At 37.9% G+C, this 21,731-nt stretch overlaps 2 protein-coding genes across 2 annotated transcripts; both read left to right on the forward strand.

Moving 5' to 3' along the window:
* Positions 1-297: 297 nt before the first annotated feature.
* Positions 298-8,916, forward strand: LOC4351600 (uncharacterized). Its single transcript, XM_015765047.3, has 25 exons — positions 298-742; positions 1,388-1,553; positions 1,675-1,794; positions 1,953-2,086; positions 2,329-2,488; positions 2,570-2,637; positions 3,146-3,244; positions 3,467-3,582; positions 4,008-4,182; positions 4,252-4,362; positions 4,457-4,535; positions 4,639-4,782; positions 4,856-4,969; positions 5,065-5,186; positions 5,579-5,661; positions 5,741-5,859; positions 5,950-6,070; positions 6,169-6,306; positions 6,887-6,983; positions 7,060-7,185; positions 7,432-7,524; positions 7,598-7,703; positions 8,045-8,190; positions 8,267-8,347; positions 8,488-8,916. The coding sequence occupies exons 1-25, from the start codon at positions 416-418 to the stop codon at positions 8,611-8,613; spliced, it is 3,171 nt and encodes a 1,056-aa protein (XP_015620533.1). The 5' UTR covers positions 298-415; the 3' UTR covers positions 8,614-8,916.
* Positions 8,917-15,252: 6,336 nt separating this feature from the next.
* Positions 15,253-21,379, forward strand: LOC107277167 (disease resistance protein Pik-2). Its single transcript, XM_015763666.3, has 2 exons — positions 15,253-16,157; positions 19,252-21,379. The coding sequence occupies exons 1-2, from the start codon at positions 15,253-15,255 to the stop codon at positions 21,278-21,280; spliced, it is 2,934 nt and encodes a 977-aa protein (XP_015619152.1). The 3' UTR covers positions 21,281-21,379.
* The last annotated feature ends 352 nt before the right edge of the window (positions 21,380-21,731 follow it).

Below are 21,731 nucleotides of genomic sequence, written 5' to 3' on the forward strand. Positions count from 1 at the left end.
CGGGACAACTCATTCTCAATCCACCATTTAGAATTTTATATACTAGAGGAGTTGAATCACCTAAGGTGAATTTGGTGCCTATATCCCTTCTTGTCACTTGTCAGTAAGGGGAGTAATAATCTAAAAACAAATCAAATCTTGTGCAAAAAAAACAAAAAAAACGAGGCTTGAATCCCCAAGGGATTTTATATTAAAAAAATTGCCTACCCAAATAAATTTGCTAGCTAAAATAACAAAGAAAGCAAGAAATGCAAATATTCAGGTGGGCCTAAATTGGGCCCGGCCCAAAAAATATTCGTTTAAGCACACGCCATTTTTTACCCTTTTCTCCTCTTCCTCCTCCGAGCTCAAGCTAAACCCTAAACCCCCGCACGCTCTCGCCTTCCCGCCGCCGGCGGCCACCTCGAATCCAACCATGGCCGCCGCCATCGCCGCCGCAGCCGATGACTCCATCGTCTACAAGCTCTCCGCTCTCCTCGAGGAGGTGCGGCCGAGCGCCGCCGCACTCCGCGCCGCGAGCGAGGCCGCGGATGCCGTCGCGGGCCTCGTCAAGAGGATCCCGACGCAGCAGGCGACTCACGAGGCTGTCGCTGGGTTCGTGAGGGACCTGGGGCTCGCGGGGGAGAAGCTCGCGTTCACGTTCCGGCCGCCGGAGGTCGTTCGGGTCGCTGGGAGCCACGCGGCCGGCGGCGCCGTCGCGAGGCCCGACGTCTCCGCTGACCTCCTCGTGCGCTTGCCTAAGGTATGAAATGGATGGAGTAAGTCGCTGTGCGATTGGACTCGTTGAGTATTGTAGTGAATCGACGAAAGGTTGGATTTCCTTTTTGACGAGAACCGTAGGCGTTGTTACTTGTTCTCTGCTGCAACTGTTGTTAGATGCGTCGTACCTTCAAAATTGCGAGATAATATGGCTTGTTCGTTAGCGATGACATTATGCCGCAAAGTTTTCTTCGTTCAGAAGTATTTCGTGTTAATTAATTGACAGACAGTACAGAGGCTACTCACTGCTCAGTATGTAATATAGTTCTATGAGTTCTGTCCACTTAATGCGAAAATTCCATAAAACACATGCAGTTTGCCCCCTATATGGCTATATCTCAGTTTCGTTTACTTTGTTTCCCATTAGTTAAATCATTGTGCAACCTGCCATACATTAAGATACACATGTTTTATTTTAGAGGAATTCTACAGGTACATAAATGTCTTGTACTATCTATGGTAATGATCCCGCTTCTTGATTTTGTACCAGACACATAACTTTCTGGCACCTTTACAACTTAGTGCACTGTATGTGGATGTTTGAAATACTTATCCTATTGCTAAAATTTAACATATCATTTATCATGGAATGATATTTGATTATTTATTTTCTGATGGTTCTCTTCAGGAATGCTTCCATGAAAAAGATTTTCTAAACCACAGATACCATGCAAAGAGGTGTCTTTACCTCCATGTCATTGAGAAAAGCTTGAGGTCTTCTCCATTAATTCAGAAGATTTCATGGTCTACCTTCCTAGACGAGGCACGGAAACCTATCCTTCATGTATACCCAGGTTGTTCTTTTCTTTTTTTCCCCATTCGACCCATTCAAAGAATCAAATTTGATGCATCTGCATGCACACAGTTTCTTCTCTTCCTTTTTCTTTCTCATTTTTCAGTACTTTACTGTTGCAGCAAAAGAAATCGCAGAACTTCCTGGGTTCTATGTCAGGATAATACCAACTGCAAGCTTTTTGTTCAATGTTTCAAAGATGAATTTATCAACAAGAAACAATGTTCGTGCATACACAAAAGGTGAGATATGGATACCTGTTTTAGAATTGTCGAATTGCTGTGATGTTGATAAGATTGTTCAATCAATATAACTATTACCATCACATATAGCTTTGATCGCTAATGTTGGAACTTTCTTTTTTCCGAAAAAAAAAATTCTGACTGGATTTGCATTTCAGATGGCATAAACCTGCCCACACCAAAGTACAATTGTAGCATATTGGAGGATATGTTCTTGGAGGAAAATGTAGAATTTATCAGCAGTTCAGTTGCAGATTGGAAAGCCTTGCAAGAGGCATTGGTTTTGCTAAAAGTATGCAGTTCATTCTTAATTCTTGTTCGTTTACTTATCAATAGTAAAAACTTAAACGTCCACTCATTTGGAATCTATTTCTACTGTGTTCACTTATTGTCTATTGTTAAGCGGTATTTCTTGAAATGAGCAGAAGCACTTTTAGTAGTCATCTGACAAGGGAACTTTTATGCTCAATAAGTAGGACTGTTATACTATTTATTTTATCTGGAAGGAATTCTAATACTTAGTTTCAAATGTAGGTTTGGGCACGTCAGAGAACTTCAATATATACACATGATTGCCTCAATGGATACTTAATATCTGCCATCCTTGTGTTCCTTACTGTGGACTCGGCAGGAAGCATGATTAATAGATCAATGACATCGAGACAAATTTTTCGCGTTGTGATGAAGTTCTTGGGTACATCTGAGCAACAGAAATTTATTGAATTAAAACCATTTACCAATGTTATTATATTGAATCACTTCTATTTTCTTGTAGCAACTTCGAAGATGTGGACGAAGGGCTTGGTGATTCAGCCAACTAAGAAGCGTACAATCACCAAAGAGGTCTGTGAAGTATTTCTATAAAGTATAAAGTAGCTACATTGTATAGCATAAACACTCATGTTTCTCAGCTGGTTAGCGTGTGATCGTTGCATCCAGTAGGTCTAGAATTCGATTCCCTTGATTCCCTTTTCTCTTTCATAACCTGATTATATTTTTTTAAAAAATCTTGCGCCCTCCACGGTGTAAATCTTGAATACACACACTGAAAATCCTGCGTCCACCACTATTTCTGTACATTTGTTCTTTTCCTTACTGCAAACATCATGACAAAATTGGCATCATTTGCTTGCATACGCTTATCTTGCTATACATTTATAACACCATGGGGGGCCTGTGCATCTGTGTCTGGAGTACTCTGGAGTCTGGAGCCCTAGAATTGAGTAATGATAATGGCTTATATAGTTCCACAGTGCATAATGCAATATTGTATTCAACTTCTGCATGCAGTGTGATTAAATAGTTCAGCCTTTTTCCATTTTATGACCTTGTGGTTACCTATTTTGTTCAGGATATGGTTTGTTTCCTGAAAACATTTGATGTTGTCATCTGTGATGTATCTGGACATGTAAACTTGGCATCTCGAATGACGAAGTCAGCATTCATAGAGGTACCATTTCTTTATTGTTCATCTCATTTATCTATGCTCACTTACAAAATCTTGTAGTATATGACCCACAACCTATAGTAGAAACTTACTTTAGTTTTTTGACTCTTTTAACTCTTTTTGTTCACAACAATGCACACTCTACGCCTGTTTTTCAGCTTGCAAATTTATTTTGAGCTGCACTGTGATAGCTTCTGCCTTAGATTAATGGTGTCATATTTCCAGCTTCAAGATGAGGCAGCTTGTGCGCTTAATTGCCTTGATAAATGCAAAGATGGTGGATTTGAAGAGCTTTTTATGACCAAGGTTGATTTAGGTGCTAAATTCGATTCATGCTTGAGGTATGTTGAATAAAGCAAATGCGGTGCATCACTTTCATGCATACTGTGCTTTGCACTTTTCTGGAGCCTTTATATCAGAAAACAACAGCACATGTTAAGCCCACATACGTGCTCATGATTCCTTAGCAAGCACGATTATTATTCGTAATGCTCAGTCAATTTGGTGGACAACACTAGTGTTACATTGAAAAGTGTCCCCAGGGGTTTGGTCACAATAGGCCCCTTATCAGCCCCCTACTTTGGATTTATTTTCCAACTTGAACATCTTCAGAGTCTCATTGAGCTGTTTCCCTTCACTAGTATATTTCATATATTCAGAGTTTTCCATCAGTTTGCAAGTTGTGAAATTTAGATAGCTTTCCAATCATCAATAAAGATCAAAGTGAATAGCTGATCAAGTTATCACATATATTGCTTTCTGTCAGGATAAACTTGAAGGGAAACTTGAAAATTACTACATCAAGCTTTTGCTTGGATGATTTGGCTTGGAGAAAACTTGAGAAGGATGTCCAGTCTTTGCTGCAACAAGGTCTTACAGATAGAACAAAGATGATCCGTGTCCTGTGGAGAAGCACACCTTCTGAATGGAATATAATGGATGTATGTAGTATTACCTTTTTAGCAACTTTTTATTTGCATTTCAAGCCAGTGACATGCAAGAGTTTATAGGGTTTTTCAGAATTTGGTAGCAGTCCTCTGCTTGTTGGCATAATGCTTAGCTCGTTGGAGAAGAGTTTCCGTCTAGTTGATATTGGTCCAAACCCTGAGAATCGAGATGAGGTACTTGCATGTTTCCTTTAAAGCTATGCAGCAGTAATCAATTGTAACTCTTGTAGCATAAAACACTAATATGCATTACTCTGTAAATCCCAAGGCTATCAAATTTAGGAAATTTTGGGGAGAGAAAGCTGAACTTAGGAGATTTAAAGATGGAACTATTGCTGAAAGCACAGGTATTGTTGTATTATATATAATATTATCATTCATTATTTCCTGTGAAGAGCATACAAAATTTTAAAAACATGCTTGTAATGGATCCTACCATCTAAACTGCAGTGTGGGAATCTGAATCTTGGGAGAAGCACACGATTATCAAAAAAATTGCTGATCATGTGCTTACCAAGCATTTGTCGTTGCAGAAGGAAGACTTGATTCATGTTGTTGATCAGTTAGACTTTTGCCTCCTGGTTGGTGGCCAAGGTAAGTTTCTGTCTGAGCTTTCTACTTGGTGGTCTACATGTCCATGGTTGTGAACTTGATTTCAAATATGCAGATCCGGTCTCGTCGTCTGGAGCTTTGTTCGAAGCCTTTGATTCTTTAGCGAAGAAATTGCGCCTATTGGGTGATGTTCCTCTTAAAATATCAACCGTGCAACCTCTAGATCCAGGTTTGACATATAATTTTGTATGTTTCATATTCACTCTTATCATTATTTTCCGTGATATGACACTTGCTTCTGCTTCACTTCTATTATTATACCAGCTTTTAGACACACGTCTGTGTTTCCTCCTGAGCCTCATCCTTTGGCATATGAAAAAAGGTCTTCTCAGAGGCTGCCAAATTTTACAGCTACTTGCATGCGATCATTAGAAGTAATGATTCAGGTAGTCTCACTTGATATATTCTGAGAGGATACTATTGCACTTTGTTTCCTTTGTGCCTTTGTGGTTTTCGACTACTGAGTAGTTTAGCGGTTAGTTAGCCAGGCCTCATTGTGTCCTTATTTCATACTACCTCCGTTTTTTGATAGATGACGCCGTTGACTTTTTCTCACATGTTTGACCATTCGTCTTATTCAAAAAATTTACGTAATTATAATTTATTTTGTTATGAGTTGTTTTATCACTCATAGTACTTTAAGTGTGATTTATATCTTATACATTTGCATAAAATTTTTGAATAAGACGAATGGTCAAACATGTGAGAAAAAGTCAACAATGTTTAAAATACGGAGGGAGTAGTTCTCTTCCTTCTTTTCTAATCATTTCAAAAACAGCTAGAGGGATCTGGTAACTGGCCCTTGGATCCTATAGCCATGGAGAAGACGAAGTCTGCATTTCTTTTAAAAATGGGTGAAAGGTATTTGAGAGGCTTTAATAAATTTTAGATTACTTAAATTATCTCTCTCCTTTGTTGACTCAATCTGCTATTATTTCAGTCTGGAGGATCAAGGAATGTTTGTTACTGCCAGTGAAGATGAGGTCAATGTTCTTACATCTGGATATTCATTCTTGCTTAAGATATTTCACGAAAGAGGTTTGCTGTTACAAAAACGAGGTTAGCTTCTCAATGTATGTGCAAGTAGTTTTTTTTAATGTCTTTTAACTTGTTTTGTGGAAGTTTATATTTGTATTCATCGCCTTGCAGATGGAGACGGTAAAGCTCAAAATGTTCCATCAGAAGACAAGGAACTCTTTCTTCGGAGCCAGCACTCAAGTATGATCAATGGTCTGCATGGTCGTTACCAGGTGTATGGGCCGGTAGTAAGGTAATTGTCAAGGTTCTGATGGTGGTTAATCAAACAGCTCATACCTTGAAATAAATGTCACTTACCATGCACATGCATATGTTGTATCTGTTTCAAAGGCTAGCAAAAAGATGGATTTCGGCACATCTATTTTCTTCATTTATCTCAGAGGAGGCAGTTGAATTGTTGGTTGCATACCTATTCTTGAAGCCATATCCATTCAACGTCCCTTCTTCACGGGTTGCTGGGTTTCTTAGGTACTATTCTGGACCTTTCATATGATCTCCTATCTACTATTGGTATTAGTGTAACCTTTCTTCAGCTCCATGTTTTGGTTATGTAAGAACTGATAGTTACCAGTAATCCTACCATCTAGCTTAATCATGTCTTATTGCAGCAAAAAAAAAAAAGTAATGATAGTGTTTATCACTTCTGAATAAATATGGAAGATGAAGAAGACAATACTCATAAGATCCCATATTCATCCAAGGAAAAAAGCATATGAATTTTGTTCCAAACCATGTCTTCAGCACTTAGTCCCAATGTTTTGTAGTATGAATTATATGCATGTTTGGAGAGGAACAACTTCTGTTTCATCAATAATATAGATGTGGTAAAATTCATCTATTGAGATATACATTAAAAGAGATGTCCTGCTGTTTATTATAGTAACAACTGCTCCAGAATGACCAGGACCTTGTATCAATAGTTTCTTGTACTTAAATATCAAGCTTATAGGCTCATTAAGTTTTCTTGTTAAGCTTCCCATTTCCCTAGTTGCTTACAAGTCCATGAAAGTTGTACAAGTCCTCTGACCAATCATTACAAAATTGACAGGTTTTTGCGATTACTGTCTAGTTTTGACTGGACCTTTTCACCTATGATCATAGACATAAACAATGACTTCAACCTGAAGGATGAGAAGGAGATAAATGTTAGTTCTCTTTTTAGTTTTTTCTATTATCTCTTAGGCTGATGCCATATTGAGTAACTGATGGATGCAAGTACAGGAAAACTTTATGCTGTGTAGAAAATCTTATGAACAAAATCCTCATGATATAGAGCCTGCAATGTTTCTTGCTACATCGTATGATAAGGCATCTGAAGCTTGGACGAGACATTCACCAAGCAAGCCGGTAGGTAATTTATTTTTCATACAGTTGAAATGATAATTACTGTTCTGGAATTGAAGTGAATCAAAGATATCCTAAGGAAGCAGAAATGTACAAAAAATGTAATATATTGCCTTTCTGTACAATAAAGGCAATAAGGCATACTTCTCCCTGTCATAGTAATAGTATTCAAGATTTCCACTAGTTTCGGATGGAGTTGGAGTTTCTCTATTTTGTTTGTTCACCTACTGTTTATTTTATAAATCATAGGTTCTTAAACGGATGGCTTCTTACGCTAAAAGCAGTGCAGAGCTTTTAACAAATCTTATAATCCAAGGTCAATCAGGCCAATATACATGGGAGGTAATCCTTTTTTGTGCCATTTCTTGATTTCTTTTTTCTCATTTAGTCCTGACTAGGTATGCCTTTTGTTTAGTGTGTCTTCCGAACACCTTTAAGCAATTATGATGCTGTTGTTCTCCTCCACCAAGAGAAGCTTTGTCGTCCTCACCAAGTACTTTTCCCTGCTGAGACCCCTAATGGTTAGTTCACTCATTCTGGTTTGTGGTTCATCAAGTGAGATCAGTATGATCCTCTTTTTAAGTTAATGCATGGATATCTTTTCTGTGGACTTGGAGTGCATCAAACTGAAAAATGTTTTGCCCTGTTTTCATAGTTTACTTTTTACAAAACTCTATTTTTTCTGTGAGCTGTACTACTAAGCACAAACACAAATTTGATATCACTTCTGTAATTAGTACTAGGAAATAGCTGTGCATTTCCTGTTAAAACAGAACCCTGTTGTTTTTCTGTATAAACATTTTATACAATGCCCTGCCTTCCTCTTATCTGGATGCAAATAACTTCTGTAATGGCCTTGTAGGCAAGCTGGTAATTTGTGGCAAACCATGTAAAGATTTCCACCCTTATATGCCACTCAATAAAGGAGTTGTGAAAAGCTTGCATGATTCAAGAGAGAAAATTTTGGTAAATTTTGACCCAACCACATACTTTCTGCGGGATTTGAAGGTAAGATTGAAGCTCTTGACTCCATGAAAGCATGTAACACCCATTCAGAAGGGAAATAAATTTATATATTTTACAGAGTGCATTTCCTAAAACTTTCAAGCTGTGGTATGATTCAATCGGAGGAGACGCAATCGGTCTTACATGGGAGAACTCAAAGGTATTACTCCCACAATTTAAGTTGTAAAAGATTGGCTCTGCTTTTTATCCTTAGAAAAAAAAGGTTGCTTTGGTTCCAACTTTGCAAATTGGTTGCAATAAACTGTTTAACTAAACTGACTCAATATTTTTGTACTACAGAAGCGTGGCAGAGACGAGGCCGATGAAACCATGCTGGATCCAGCTTCTATCCTAAAGGAGGTTGGAAATGTTGGCAAAGGTTTGGTAAGGGGCGTGTATCTCCTCAAAGCACCAAAGCTTCAGTAAACTATTGAAAACTCGCTGAAAGTTGTGTGGAAGAGAGAGGCTTGTGCTGTTTGTGCAATTAACACAACTTCTAACCGATATTCTTACACTGGCAAGAGCAAGACGGTGGTTTCCATGGCACTGATTGGACATGGTAAGGGATCAACATCTGGCAATGTACTGATTAGAAGTAAGCAAGGAATGTTGTGTTTAGACTCAAGTTGATTAGGGTATAAAAGTTTGTATCCAAATTTTGATTCTGAGGTACAGAAAAGTATAGCAATGTAATTTTGATCCTTCCATCTGATGATATTTTTGCTCAAATGGTCATCTGAGAACCACAGCTAATGTGAAAAATGTTCCATTGGTTGACTTTTGGAATCAAGTATAGGCAGATTAGGTACTGAAATAAGAGTAGGGCATTTGCCTGACTTCACTAGTATGAGCGTCTATGCGAGGTAAACTCTAGGTATCGATATAATTGGGTATGGATAAACTAAGCATATTTGAATCTGACATACATTAATTACATTGGCCTGTATTATAATCATTTTACTTTCATCTAGAAGTACAAAAGAAATGTGAGACAGACCACAAACATTATGGCTTTGCTCAAGGGACCTGTAGCATGCATTCTCATCTAGAAGTACGAAAGAAATGTGAGACAGACCACAAACGTTGTGGCTTTTCTCAAGGGACCTGTAGCATTTGAAAGATACTACCTCCGTTTCAGGTTATAAGACTTTCTAGCATTGTCCATATTTATATAGATATTATATGTCTAGATTTATTAACACATATATATATATATGAATATGGACAATGCTAGAAAGTCTAATAACATGAAACGGAGAAAGTAGTAGGTGGAGTAGCTTCTTAGGCCATTCATGGCATGTGGACTCGCTCAGTCACGTAGGACACAGGTTGTTGTGAAGAAAAAAAAGTAGGTGAAGCTCATGACTTTAAGTTTGCTTATCGTGTATTCTTTTGGCTGCGATAGCGTCGCCTGCAAAGCATCTGATACAGGACCCATTAGGTGTGAAGACAAAGTGGTGGCATCGTGGTCACTGTCGCCGTCCTTGAAGGCCGCCAGGAGCAGATCAGCCGCCAAGTCCACCACCCAAGAAGATCCGGTGATGCCGCTGTTGCGAGCAGATTGACCACCGAGAGGATAACGAGGCGGCCGTGCTCATAGAGCACGAGGCATCGTGAGCACTTGGGCCGCGCCATCTATGTCGCGGCTGTGGACGAAGAGGATGAGCACGAGCTTGATCTGTCGCCGCCGGTGTCACCATAGCTCGATTCGCGGCCTCAGAGCTCGGTTTGCACCACCGGAGCTCGATTCGCCACTGCCAGAGCTCGATCCGCGGAGAGGAAGAGGGAGGTCTTTGCCATTGTCGCCTCCGGCCACCCTTTCCGCCTTCTACTGGGCTGTCGGCGCCAATGGGGAGGGGAGAAAGGAACGATGACTGTGGAGGGGAGAGACGCCAGCGGAGGGGAGAAGTTGCGGCGATAGAGAGGAGAGATGCTGATGGAGGGAGAAGCGGCGGCGCTGTGCGAGAAGGGGATCGGGGTGAGAGAGGGGGGTGGAAGGAGAAAAAGTATATGGAAGAGCTGACTGACATGTGGACCCGTAGTAGGTTAAGGGTATATATGTATTTTTTATTGTTACTGGGTGTAAAATATAAAATTTCTAACCGATTACAATTACATAGAAATAACTAGGGTCTGAAATAAAAAGAACATTATGTGTGACCTCTGGTCCTCTGCTGGGGGTTGTGTGGCCTAAATAAATTTTGTGCTTACGTGGCATCTAGGATTTCTCAAATGAGCAAACCGCACCTTACTAGCTGTGGAACCAGCGCTTCACATTTCAGGATTCGCTTCTTCTCAGCAAGAATTCAGATGATGGTCCATCCATATCTGACTGGATTGTGCATCGGTACATTGTCAAGCCAAGCGCACATGTATTCATCAAATCGTTTTGGACTGCATCTGCTGACTGCATGCAGTACCGTTAATTACAGCGTCCTTTTCTTTTTAATCCTGCTTGGGAACCAGTATATTAAAATGCTGTTAGCTCCATCTTTCAATCTGTCTTCTTCCTGACCAATTTTTTGGGCAGAGTTCCAAACAGTATACACTCGTCTGAACAATTCCTAGAGCGAAGGGAAATGTTGATAACAGTCATTTATGCGAAATTTGAAAGCATTGCAATGACTGCTTGATGGGTGTAAAGTTGAAGCTAATGCCAAATATCTTTTGATATCCGAGTAGAGCTGCCGCCCTGCTACTAAAAATTACTACATCCGTTCCAAAATATAATAACTTTTGGTTACGAATCTGGACACACAGTTATCCAGATTCATAACTAAAAATGCTTATATTATAGAATGGAGGGAGTACACAAATAGAATGAAACGACATTTCCACTCCTCAACTCAACTCCACCTTTGGAGTAGGAGCTGTACCAAACGTTGAGGTGGTTTTGACAACCGTGTCCACAGAGAGTAGTTTGCGGTGTGTTAAGTACCGTGTCTTCTGGGTAAAGATGTTAAAACTATTTGAATAGCCGCGTCTTTGATTATAAGTAAGCCTAGTAATGTATCTAAGTTAGTGTTTTTTCTAAGTAATGGATGGAATTCATGGCACTTTGGACAGGTGATTAACCTAGGTTTATGGCTAGTATGTATGGGTTCGTAACCATGATAATATTGTTTAGCAATATGACCGAGTTTAAACTATACTTTAAAAAAGTAAAATATTACAACTTTAGCTTTACGCAAAAATGAACCCTCATGCCAACTCTATGTTCCCCTTTGTATTATACTCTGTAATTCATTTCCTGGCATGACTTGCTGAATACAGTGGTTGCACTCGTTCTTGTTTAATCTTTCCTCCTTCGGTCAAAGAAGATTTTTGAAAAAGTGTTAGGTAGAGTCCTGGCTTATATTCCAATTGAGCGCATGTGAAGATGAAGCCGTAGGCCCACTAATCCATTGCTAATTTTCTTTTGTTGTCAAGCATAATGTACCTTTGTAATAATATATTCCCTCCGTACTCGTAAAGGAAGTCGTTTTGGACAGTGGCACGGTCTCCAAAATACAACTTTGAGTTCTTGTTTCTATAAATATATTTATTGAAAAATGATATATATATATATATATATATACTTTTATTAAAGTATTTTTCAAGACAAATCTATTCATATAATTTTTACATTTTTAAACTCAACAACTTGGTAGTTATTCATGATTTATATTATCAAGTTTTGACTTAAACATTATCCTAAACGACTTCCTTTACTGGTACGGAGAGAGTAAATATTATCATGATAATAATAAAATTGTGTTTTTTATATAAGTTTATTATGGTGTATTTTTTTTGGAACGGGGATTAATTCACCGACGCTGGGGAAAAGTATTTTTTTTGGGCGTGGCACGAACGCCCGCGCATGCACGCATATATAGAGTATATATACTACTCCGATTAAAATACTACACGGTTACCTAGCGCGACACCCATCACACCCTTCGGTGTTTCTCGTTTTCGTCACTTTCGCACATGACTAGAGGCAACTAAAAAAATTAGTATCAGTTTAATCCATGTAGAAAAATACTGCCACACGCACACGGTGGACAAAATTTTATGCTGTTCTGTCACCCGTCAAATTAATACTCCCACGGTTCCCACACAACCAAACCTCTCACCAGTAAATTAATTACCTTTAATTAATTTGTACTAATAGTATTTTTCATTTTTTGCTAACTGTATTTTTCAGGGACTAATTATTTTGTACTAACTGTATTATTTTTCTAATCTTATTTGTAAGGATAAACAAATATTTCAATACTGTAGTATAATTACTCATTGATCCTTGGGTAAAAACAAGCAGTAATTCTTTTCCTTAATAAAAAATAGTAGTAATTTTTATTCGATTATAATAAACAAATATTGCCGTACCGTAGTATAATTACTTAATGATCTTTGGGTAAAAATCAGTAGTATTTTTTTTTCATAGAGTATGAAATAGTAGTACTTATTTTACTCGATTATGATACATGGATTGTACAGTGAATCACATGTATACAAATACACCCGGTAAAAAAAATGGGATGTTGATCTTTTTACAACAAGTAGACTACTCGATTCAGCTTGGTAATAATCGAATCATGGTAAAAAGCAGAAGCTGTAGTAATTATTTTTGCTCCACCCACGAATCACATGAGTTCACACGGTGGAAAAGAAAAAAAAAAAGAAGAGAAGACATGGCCATATGGGTGACTGTCGGCGGCGTCCAGATCAAGAAAAGGAACCGGCGGGCGGCAGCCGGCGGCCGTGGATTTGCCGTGTAAAAATCATATTTATAAAGTTGGGGGTCTGGTTGCAGTAAAAAAAATCATTGTGGTAGAGAGAGAGCGCGCGTGTTTGCGGACAGCCTAAACGGGTGAGAACGCTTGGGAATTGGGATATCCATTTTTTTTAGAACATTGGGATATCCACCTAATAATTGCTGAAAATGTAGGCCGGTTGAGATAACTTACTCCTCCAGTTTCATTTTAATTAACGTTTTGGACAAATGACACGATCTACAAAATATATCTTTGATCTTATTTTTCTATTATAATATACATAATAAATAAATGTATGTTTATTTTTATTATACTGTTTTAAAAGACAAATATATATATATATATATGTTGTTCTAGTTTCTTTAAACTAAATATTTTTAAAGTTATTGATGGTCAAAGTTATTAAAGTTTGACATCAAACTTATTCAAAACACTAATTATTATAGAAACGTACTCCCTTAGCTGGTTTTATTAGTCGTTTCGGACACAATATCAAAAACCAAAAAAGCCATTGGATTCGCATCATCCGACATTAGGGAGGAAACGGTGGAGACGCGCAGTAAACTGTGAGAGGAGCAACAATGGTCTGCCATAAGCACAATATTTTTTACTGTGAAAAATAGTAAAATACTGTTCATTAGTATAGGCTATGTTTAGATCTGGAGTGTAAAGTTTTAGCGTGATACTCCCTCAATACTCATAAAGGAAGTCGTTTAGAACAGCGACACGGTCTCCAAAACACAACTTTGACTTCTTATTTCTATAAAAATATTTATTGAAAAGTGATATATGTATACTTTTATGAAAGTATTTTTCAAGACAAATCTATTCATATAAGTTTTACATTTTCAAACTCAACAACTTGAGAGTTATTTATGATTTATATTCCCAAGGTTTGACTTAAAGATTGTCCTAAATGACTTCCTTTATGAGTACGGAGGAGTACATCGGATATACAGACACACATTTGAAGTATTAAATGTAGACACAGAATTCACATGCAAACCACGAGACAAATTTATTAAGCCTAATTAATCCGCCATTAACAAATAAATGTTTACTGTAGCACCACATTGTCAGATCATGGAGCAATTAGGCTTAAAAGATTCGTCTTGCAATTTACAAGTAATTTATGTAATTAGTTATTTTTTTTATATTTAATACTCCATGCATGTATCCAAACATTCGATATAACATGGTAAAAATTTTTACCAGGGGATCTAAACAGGGCCATAGTATTGATTTACTTTTGAGTGCTGTAGCGCCTAATCTCGTTCCTCCACGTTTAATCTAACGGCTAAAAATAAAGAATGGCAGAGAGTAATGCAGCTCTCGGCCATTCTATAGTACAATTGAATATTTCCAGCTAAAGGAAGCTGTGACCTCATTAATAATAGAGAAAATTTCATACATATCCACGAAAAAAGTTTTGCAATTTCTTATATACTTCTGAATTTTGCCTCATTCTGTATATGCCCTTGAGTTTCCATTTGATTCTCCTCTATCCCTATCCTTTTAGTTGACTGTGAAATTTTTCTAAAATGACTATATCACCCATATTCCATTCTTACAGTTGCATGCTATCTACTCTACTTCATAATTCACACTTCATAATTCACAATGTGAAAAATTATAACTCATGATAAAATCAAATGGGACATAATTATTTATTGAAAAGAAAATTTAAACGGTTGAACAAATTTATTTTTTTTGGACAAAATCCATATAAGAGTTTTAGCTAGAAATTGTGAACCAAAATTATTTATTTGTTGGGTTCAAATTTTGATAAAAACAATGTACGAATATCATAAAAGTTAATTTAAAATTTATTTTAAAATTTTTGATTTATTTTTAAAATTTGTTGTCAAATAATTATATTCCCTTTGTTTATTTATAAATAGATTTTTTTTTCATATAAGAATTGTGTTTTTATCATTAGACTCGCACATAAGTATAAGAGCGGGTAATGTAGTCAATTTCAAAAACATTTAACGGTCTCATGTTCAACTAACGGAATAGACATAGATCTTCTCTGTGCCGATAAGGGATGAGGTAAAATTCATAGGTATATAAGGGATTGGACGAATTATTCTCGAAGGGTACATGGAGGATTTTCTCAATTATATATAATTATATATATATATATATATATATATATATATATATATATATTTATATATATATATATATATATATATATATATATATATATATATATATATATATATATATATATATATGAAAGTTATGGGTTGAGAAGCATGCAAATTAAGCAAGAGATCGAGATCGATTGAGAAGCAGTAGTTCCATGGAGAGCGCGGCGCAGAGCCTCGTAAGCAATGTGGGGACACTGGTGGGGCAGGAGTTCAACCAGCTGCGCGGCGTCGGCGTGGAGGTGGCTCGCCTTCGGAACGAGCTGGCCACCATCCACGCCCTCCTCCGGATGCAGTCGGAGGCCGACGAGGCCGCCGTGGACCACTTCGCCCGCGAGTGGCTGAAGCAGCTGCGCGAGGTGGCCTACGACGCCGAGGACTGCGTCCACCTCTACCACTTCCGCATCCGGTGCCGCTCCGGCCAGCTATCCGTCTGGACCAATTGCAAGCGCCTCCTCACCACCCTCCTCGCTCGCCGCCAGCTCGCCGGCGACATCAGGGCGCTCCGTGCGCTCGCCTCCTCCATCAACGAGCAGCATTGCAGCTACGGGTTCAGCCTCGACTCGCTGCGGCGCAGCACGGCCGATGCAGCAGCTTTAGGCACCATGCCGGCATCGGCGCGTGTCGTCGTCGTCGACGCCGATGATCATGATGAGTTCGTCGACAACAATGGCCAAGCTACGGAGCTAGCCAACAAGGTGAGTGCACTAAGAGAGGGAGTTGACGATGACAAGAAGCGCAGGGTGTTCTCCATCGTGGGGTTCGGAGGGCTCGGGAAGACGATGCTGGCGAGGGAGGTGTGTCGGCGGCTGGAGACGGTGTTTCACTTCCAAGCGCAGGTGGCCGTGTCGCAGACATTCAGCGGCAAGGACCTTCAGGGATTGCTCAGGCGCGTTCTTCGGCAGATCACGCAGCCTATCGTCGACCGAGAGACTGTAGACGACGCAGAGATCACCCAGCTGCAAGCGGCTGCGGCTAGCTCGCAGCCTAATGTTAATATCGACACCATGGATGTCGACGACCTGGCAACCGAGCTCAAAAAGAGGCTCGACAACAAGAGGTACGTGTAACACACACCTAGGGTTACTAGTTTTTTTGTGTGCATATATTCTTTTAGTCGGTATATGATGATTTCTTTTTCTTATTTATTTCAAGCTACCGTACGTTGGAAATTGATACTCCCTGTCATTAATTAGCTAGCTAGTTAGTACTCCCTCTGTCCCATTATATAAAGAATTTTGGTGGTATGTGACACATCATAGTACTGCGTTAGTACTGGATGTGTCACATCCCACCAAAATCCCTTATATTATGGGATAAAGCTTGCACTTTTTTTTAACTCAATTTGACATTAATTATGTAATACATGCCTTGTCTTTTACACTACTAATCTCTTTTTTTATTTTACTTTAAAGATTAATTAATACTATGTAGTTCTTTAAAAGTAAATGCAACAATGTATATATAGAAGTAATTTAAACAAATATTAGAAGTAACTATACAATGTTTAGATGTGATAGTTAGATAAACATTTGCTTCAAGTAATTACACATGTATTATTGTATACTCAGAAACATATATAATTATATTTCATATAGGAACCATGTTGAGAAGTTTAGAGTGACTCACAATATTAGTGTTTTTATGTAAAACAATACAAGTGCTTTATTAGCTATTAAGTCGCCACGGGATATTATTACGAGTGAATTGCTCAATGGGCTAGGCGCGCTTTTTTACCTAATTTGCATACCACATGTCTTATTTCAAGTTTTCTCTTAGGACTAGGTTTTCTTATAAATTTCTTCACATTAGATTAGGTCGGACTTGGACCTTTTCTCACCATTGCCGGCCATTGAAGCCACCACCATTAATTCCAGAGCTAAAGCTTGACCTAGGGATGAAAACAGCCAGAAATGATCGGAAAATAGCCTCAACAATTTTCATAACCATATTTTTCTCGAAAACGAAATCGAAACGGTAAAGTTGGAAACGAAAACGATATCAGAAATATTGGAAAACCAGAAACATGTTGGTACGATCGAAAACGGGCCGTTGCGCATGAAATTATCCCCCAACAATACAGGTCCTTATCAAATCGTGTTGTTTCTGTACTAGTGTTGTCCTTACGCATGAAATTATCCCCCAACAACTATCTTTCTGGCCAATCAGGAGCTGGACCGGCTACTTTCGTTTTTGCTAGATATCCGTCACGTGATTTTTTTATCAGGTATTTCAGTTTTTTTGGCCGCACGATATGTGCGCCAATTAAGAGCATCACCAACAGTCTATTATTTTTTAGGATTTTGGTTAAAAAAGTTGGTCCAACAGATTCCCAAAAGAGCTCCGAACGTTTTGGAGTTCCCATCTCCAGTTTTCTCGGTACGTGTATTTGAGGGCGAGAGACCGACTCCCAATCCTCTTCCCATGCATTTCTCCTCTCCTTCCCTGCGCTCCTTTTGCGCACGGGAAAGAAAAAAAACTAGAATTTCTGTTGGTAGTTTAATAGAAGGGCCCATTTTTAGTTTGTTTGGAATTGAATTTAGGCTATCTCTTGGAGGGAAGGGTTTTTTCACCACCTATTTTCAGTTTAGGAAACTCAAAAATCAATTTTTGAGGATAGATTATTGGTGGACTGTTGGTGATGCTCTAAGATTTGTGCAAGAATTGGTGGTGGATGCTGCATGCGTCGATAAGGCCGTGTGTTGGATGCTTAGGCCCGGTTATTTTCTAAATAAAAATTAATTTCTTTAACGGTTGAAAAATTAAGACATTGGAAACTAAAATAAAATATAAAATATAAAATTATAGTCCTATATAACTAAAATTACATTTGTAAATTCAGTTGACATGACATGTAAGTGCACTGTATTTTTTTTCGATAAAAATATTGTGTAAGTAAATATGTATTAGTTATTTTATTTAAAAATATAAAATTACAGTCCTATATAACAAAAATTACATTTGTAAATTCAGTTGATATGACATGTAAGTGCATTGTTTTTTATAAAAATGTTGTGTAAGTAAATATGTATTTGTTATTTTCTTTCGTAGTCCGTTAGATGTAAATCTAAGGGTAAAAAATCTGGTTGATTTTTTTTTTAGAAATCACCCGACAAATGGATAGACAGTTCCGGCTACTTTTCCTTTCTCCTTAATATGTGCTAAAAAAGCAGAGTAGTTTACACAATGCATATCGATAGTAAGCTTAACTAGTTAAGTGGTCCACTGTAGATTACAAGTGTGTTACTACCGTACGTATACGTATAGATCTCCCAACTCTTGAATCAGATAGTTTTCCTTCCCTCATGCCCCTCCATGCAACTATATATTAATGTTGTATACTTTTTGGTGCATGTTTTATCTTTTTGCAGTACATGTACGATTATACTTTGGTACAAAATTCTGCATGTAAACTTACTTTGTTATCGTGTACATGAACTTATATAATATGCTTATCTTAAAATTTGTCATGACATTTCCTATGGTATATTTTCACCTTATCGATTTAATAAACATGAAAGAGAAGTTTAATAAACATCAACTAAAAGTGATTTACATTTTTCTAATGTAAGAATTATTAATTATTCCCTCGGTATCATATTATAAGTTGTTTGACTTTTTACTAGTCAAACTTCGTTAAGTTTAACCAAATTTATAGTAAAATTTAGCAACATCTAAAACATCAAATTAGTTTCATTAAATCTAACATTGAATATATTTTCATAATATGTTTGTTTTGTGTTGAAAATACTACTATATTTTTCTATAAACTTGAACAATCTTAAAGAAGTTTGACTAGGAAAAAATCAAACAATTTTGCCATATATGGCATCTAACTAATATATATATATATATATATATATATATATATATATATATATATATATATATATATATATATATATATATATATATATATATATATATATATATATATATATATATATATATATATATATATATATATATATATATATATATATATATATATATATATATATATATATATATATATATATATATATATATATATATATATATATATATATATATATATATATATATATATATATATATATATATATATATAAAACAGAGGGAGTACTAATTTGGGCGGACAAAACCTTCTAACTATTGCATATCTACAAATCTAGGTACCTCATTTTGATCGATGATGTATGGAGCATAGCAGCTTGGGATGCGATCCGGTCCAAGTTACCAGTCACAGACAGCAATTGCGGCAGCAGAATCATAGTTACCACTCGTATACATACCGTGGCAAAAGCATGCAGTGCTGCTAGTGATTACATCCATCATATGAAGAAGCTAGACGATACAGAATCCAAGCAGTTGTTCATCAGCAAAGCATTTGGCTCTAAAAGTCCTTGCCCTGATGATTTGAAAGATGCAATGGAAAGTATCCTAAAAAAATGTAGTGGGCTACCATTGGCCATTGTTAGCATTGCCAGCCTATTGGCAAACTATAAACCTCCAGAAGGCAAAGAAATGTGGGAAACAATTAAGAACTCAATTGGTTCACAGATGGAAAACAACCCTACCCTCGAGGGGATGAGGCAAATACTCACACTGAGTTATAACCACCTACCTCATCACCTCAAGGCTTGCATGATGTATCTTAGCATTTTCCCGGAGGATTATATGATCGCCAAGGATCGACTGTTGAAGAGATGGATCTCCGAAGGATTGATTGTTGAGAAGCGGGGATTGTGCCAGATGGATCTTGCGGAAGGCTACTTTAATGAGCTAGTGAGTAGGAATATGGTTGACATGGTGATCAGTAAGGCCACTTTTAATTTGCATCAAGGGATCAGAGAAGACCAGTTCCGAGTGCATGATATGATGCTTGAGATACTGGTGTCCAAATCCCTAGAGTCTAACTTTGTTAGCCTAGTAGGTGGGCAGTATGAAGGGATGTCTTATACTGATCACACAATTCGCCGTCTCTCCATACATGGTGGAGTAGAGGCAGGAAAGGACCCTTCTTCATCATCTAAAAAGATGGCAGCGCATCGTGGCACGGGGGGAGATAGCATAAAGGGAATGATGATGCAACATGTCCGATCACTAAGCATATTTGATCCTGAAGCGCACAACATTCTTTCTCGGCTAGGCGAGTTCACCCTGCTAAGGGTACTTGATCTAGAAGACTGCACTGGCCTAACAAACAAGCATATGAGTTGTATCTGCCGGATGTACCTTCTAAGGTTCTTGAGCTTGAGAGGTACAGATGTCAAGGTGATGCCATCAAGAATTGGTGATCTCGAGCATTTGCAGATGCTTGATGTACGTCAAACACAGCTCAAGGATCTGCCAAAATCAGTTACAAAGCTAGAGAAGCTGGAGCACCTGCTATTCTTTGACCAGGGTGATTCTGGTTGGATGCTGCCCCAAGGGATCAACAAAATGAAGGCACTACGCCAGTTAAAAAAAGCAGCTGTGGTATTTGATGCCAAGGTCGCTGAGGAGATTGGTGCACTGGGTCAATTGCAAGAGCTAGCTATCTTTGTCGACACGGGAAAGAAAATGAATAATGGTGTCGTCAAAAAGCTTGCCAGCTCCCTGAGCAAGATGTACTCCCTGCGATGGCTCGACATCGGCAATCTTGATGCCGGTAAATGGCCTTTTGCTCCAATAATGGAATTTCTACATGATATAGAGCCACCACCACAACTGCTCCGGTACCTTAGGATCTGTGGGCACATGGACAGGTTGCCTGACTGGGTAGAGTCACTCCATGATCTTGTTGAATTGCAGTTACGGTGGACGCACGTTGATGGTTTCCAACTATTCAACGTCCTCTGTAAGTTGCCCAACCTGAAGAGGCTATTCCTGGGAATTTACTTTATTCACGGAAAACATATGGTTGTGCACAGTAGCCAGCACTTTCGGGAGCTCAAGGAACTGATTCTGGGTTATACTCCTAGTAGTTGTGATGTTTACGAATTTGAGGAAGGATCCATGCCAAATGTGGAGAGGCTAGTTGTGTATTTCGGCGACCAAACTAAAAAAATTGTTGGCATTGAGCACTTCAAGAAACTTAAAGAGGTTGAATATATTGGTTCGAAAGACAATTTGAGACCTGTACTAGAGCCGGTAGAGCAGATGAATAACAAGCGAGACGTGTCCCAACGGATAACAATTAAAGTGAGGTATGACTGGTAATGTATATTTCTCTTTTCCAGATTAAACGCTTTAGTGAGCCTATGTCTCCACTCTAGACCCAGTGCATTTACGGGTCTGTGATTGATCCACGCCAACCCGTTAAAGGGCCACATGTCAATTTGCACAACTTGTTACATACATATCTATTTGGGTTTTTTTGAGGCAATCTATTTGGGTTTCCCACGATAGCTATTTGCACATCTTTGTATAGTCGTTTAAAGGCTATATATTTGGGTGGGTAGTGAGTATCAACATGTAAGTATTCAAATTTATTATATATATATATATATATATATATATATATATATATATATATATATATTACGTTGTAATATTGTACGTGTCACCCTAAGGCTGAGTTTGAGAGGATGGGAAAAGAGGAGATTGAGAAAATATGCAAAACAAGGTGAGTCATTAGCGCATGATTAGCTGAGTATTAACTATTTTAAAT

This window comes from Oryza sativa, chromosome 12 (genome assembly GCF_034140825.1).
Source record: "Oryza sativa Japonica Group chromosome 12, ASM3414082v1".
In the NCBI taxonomy this organism is placed as follows: Eukaryota; Viridiplantae; Streptophyta; class Magnoliopsida; order Poales; family Poaceae; genus Oryza; species Oryza sativa.

Coding starts and splice junctions, on each gene's coding strand:
- LOC4351600 (XM_015765047.3), top strand. CDS start 416: ATGGCCGCCGCCATCGCCGCCGCAGCCGATGACTCCATCGTCTACAAG. Junction 743..1,387: donor TCCTCGTGCGCTTGCCTAAG/GTATGAAATGGA, acceptor GGTTCTCTTCAG/GAATGCTTCCATGAAAAAGA. Junction 7,525..7,597: donor CAGGCCAATATACATGGGAG/GTAATCCTTTTT, acceptor CCTTTTGTTTAG/TGTGTCTTCCGAACACCTTT.
- LOC107277167 (XM_015763666.3), top strand. CDS start 15,253: ATGGAGAGCGCGGCGCAGAGCCTCGTAAGCAATGTGGGGACACTGGTG. Junction 16,158..19,251: donor AAGAGGCTCGACAACAAGAG/GTACGTGTAACA, acceptor CTACAAATCTAG/GTACCTCATTTTGATCGATG.